The sequence below is a fragment of the Mytilus edulis genome, chromosome 6 (assembly GCF_963676685.1).
Source record: "Mytilus edulis chromosome 6, xbMytEdul2.2, whole genome shotgun sequence".
NCBI classification, from domain to species: Eukaryota; Metazoa; Mollusca; class Bivalvia; order Mytilida; family Mytilidae; genus Mytilus; species Mytilus edulis.
In genome coordinates, this window is record NC_092349.1 from 50246841 (window position 1) to 50249623 (window position 2783).

A 2783-nucleotide genomic window follows, 5' to 3' on the forward strand; every position below is an offset into this window, starting at 1 on the left:
TCTCACTGTACCACAGATGGTCATGGTGACCCTGAGATTTCTAGCTACAGGCAGTTTTTTGCAAGTAGTTGGAGACACAATAGGTAAGATTTCATTTATATATTTATCATAAAGTATATGATTTAAAATTAAGTAAACATTAGTAAAATTGTGTTAATCAATTGCTATAATGATCTTTGACTGATGTTTGAATGATAATTTCAATTTGTTGATTTTTGAATAATATGTAAACAAACGCCAGTAAATACACATTTTATTTTTTGTTCTTAAACGATCTCCCTAATTGTATGTTTTTGGTCTGTTTACAGGTTTGCACAAGGGAACTGTCTCGCGTATTGTGTCTGATGTGTTGTCATCACTTTGTAACAAACGGGATCAATTCATCAAGTGGCCAAGGAATGTGAACGAAACAAGAGGAGATTTTTACCGTCTAAGTGGTTTCCCGAATGTGCTAGGGGCAATAGATGGGACAGGCTCAGAAGATGAAGCATCATTTGTTAATAGGAAAGGGGTACACTCTGTAAATGTGCAGGCTGTGTGTGATGCCAAAGGTAAAACATTTCTCATCTATAAATATGACATTGACGTTCGTAAATAATAAACTGGTATCAACTTTTCAGTGTGACTGGGACCCCTATAGTCTGTTTCTCAGAAAAGAACATTTTACTTTCACTTTCACTTTCACTTTCACTCAGTTCATCTAGGATCATCTAGGACATGATTAGGGTTTTATATGGTTTACCTACTAAAGATAACTTAAAATATTGGTCAGTCAAATATTAAAAGAAGATATTAGTTTTCTTTAATGAGAAAAAGATTCTGTTCAGGGGCCAGCCATTTCCAAAAAGGGGGTTTCCAACATAAGATAAAGCCTGAAGGGGAGCTCCAACCATATGTCCCCTTTTAAATACACTGATAATCTTAAAAAGGGAGGTTCCCTATCCTGTATCCACCACTACTGTTTCTGATATATTTCTTAAATTTCCCCCTTTCAATCCAAAAGAAAGAAACATTAACCTAGAGTACCCTAGCTTTTGTACAATTTATAATTTGATGTTGCTCTGATGACTGGACCAGCACATTTATGCATTATGCAACATGCATTACAACTTTTAATTTGATATCATGGTTCCTAGTTTGAAACAATATAGTTGAGTCAAAATTTGTAAGTCTATACATATAAAAAAGAAGATGTGGTAACATTGCTAATGAGACATTTCTCCACAAGAGGCCAAAGGACACAGAAAATAACAATTATAGGTAACCATACTGCCTTCAACAATGAATAAAGCCCCTACAGCCTATCAACTATAAAAGGCCCTGGAATGACAAGGTAAAACAATTAGAAACTAGAAAACTAATGGCCTAGCTTATTTATGCATTAATATTGTACAATAAATCTGTTTATGCTATTAAAACATTTTTTTTTCTAAAGATTATATATAATCTTTTACATTTTGCAGGTAAATTCACAAACATCAATGCAAACTGGCCAGGTAGCAGTCATGATTCCCACATATTCAGGACTTCACAGGTATGTATTTTATTACAATGTTCATGATGTTTGTCATCTTTTATTAGTCATATTCCCTTTCAACCACTCAAATCAATAATTCTATATATATATATAAAGAAGCAATAAATTACTGTTAAGGGGTGTCTATGTTTAAAATTATTGATGTATAAAAACTGAAAAAGGAATATTGAAAAATAGTCTTGCTCAACATGATTTTAGGTTTTCTAAATGTGACTCCTCTTTAAAGCTGAATATATCAATTTCATTATATAAATGATAGTTTTAACAAAATATTTGTTGTAATTAGAAATATAAACCTTTACTTATAGGTGTGTACCTACATGGAAGAAAATGGTGGATGGGCAAATGGTGTATTGCTTGGGGATAGTGGTTATCCTTGTCGACCATTTCTGATGACCCCATACCAGAATCCTGTACTAGATCATCAAAAAAAGTACAACAAATGCCACTGTTCAACCAGAAGTGTGATAGAGAGAACATTTGGAAGGCTGAAGAGACGGTTCCATATATTACACTCAGAGGTAAAGTATTTTATGTAGTTCTATTTATAGCTTACTATAGGCTCCAATGTTGAATATCATACTTTAAACTTTTATATTTCATTACTTTCACAACAGAAAAGGGTCTCATTGCCACTCATACCTGTGATATCACAGCTTCCTGTTTTTATACATACATACATGCAATGCCAACTTTTGAAATATTATAAAATACTACTTTAGCAAAATGCTGATAAGAAGACAATTATTAAGTTTAATAAATTAAGTTATGATTTTTTTTTTAATTTCAGATAAGAATGAAACCGGGCAAGGCATGCAAAATAATAATTGCTTGTGCTATACTCCACAATATATGCATTTTGTTGAATGAACCAGACATTGAAGATGATGGAGTAATTGTAGGCAATGATGGTGATCTTGGGGAACATTTCAATGGTCATCAAGATGGAAGAGCTGTTAGAGATCATATTTCCACAACATTTTTTAATCATTGACAATCAAAAATAAATCATGACAACATCTTTTAATACTTTTTTATCAATAACAATGGAATAAGAGAACAAGAATCATCAACACAGAAAAATAAATAAATAAAAATTAATTATGACTAAGCTTTTGTATTTAAAAGAGCATCTAAAATCATGTTTTCACTTTCAATACTTTTCTTCTGGATCATCATGTTGTAAAATTGCATTTGTCTTTGGAAAAGTTCCATTTGCATTTCATTTCTTTTGAGGTCACTTTCT

General features: G+C 31.9%; 1 protein-coding gene across 1 annotated transcript; it reads left to right on the top strand.

The window, feature by feature from the left end:
• The first annotated feature begins 481 nt into the window (after nt 1–481).
• LOC139527846 (putative nuclease HARBI1) lies at nt 482–2558 on the top strand. Its single transcript, XM_071323524.1, has 4 exons — nt 482–551; nt 1464–1534; nt 1846–2058; nt 2328–2558. The coding sequence occupies exons 3-4, from the start codon at nt 1858–1860 to the stop codon at nt 2529–2531; spliced, it is 405 nt and encodes a 134-aa protein (XP_071179625.1). The 5' UTR covers nt 482–551; nt 1464–1534; nt 1846–1857; the 3' UTR covers nt 2532–2558.
• Nucleotides 2559–2783: the final 225 nt, after the last annotated feature.

Excerpts from the sequence above, each read along its gene's own strand:
- LOC139527846 (XM_071323524.1), top strand. The coding sequence starts at position 1,858 with ATGGAAGAAAATGGTGGATGGGCAAATGGTGTATTGCTTGGGGATAGT. Across the intron at positions 2,059-2,327 it reads TCCATATATTACACTCAGAG|ATAAGAATGAAACCGGGCAA; the intron begins GTAAAGTATTTT and ends TTTTAATTTCAG.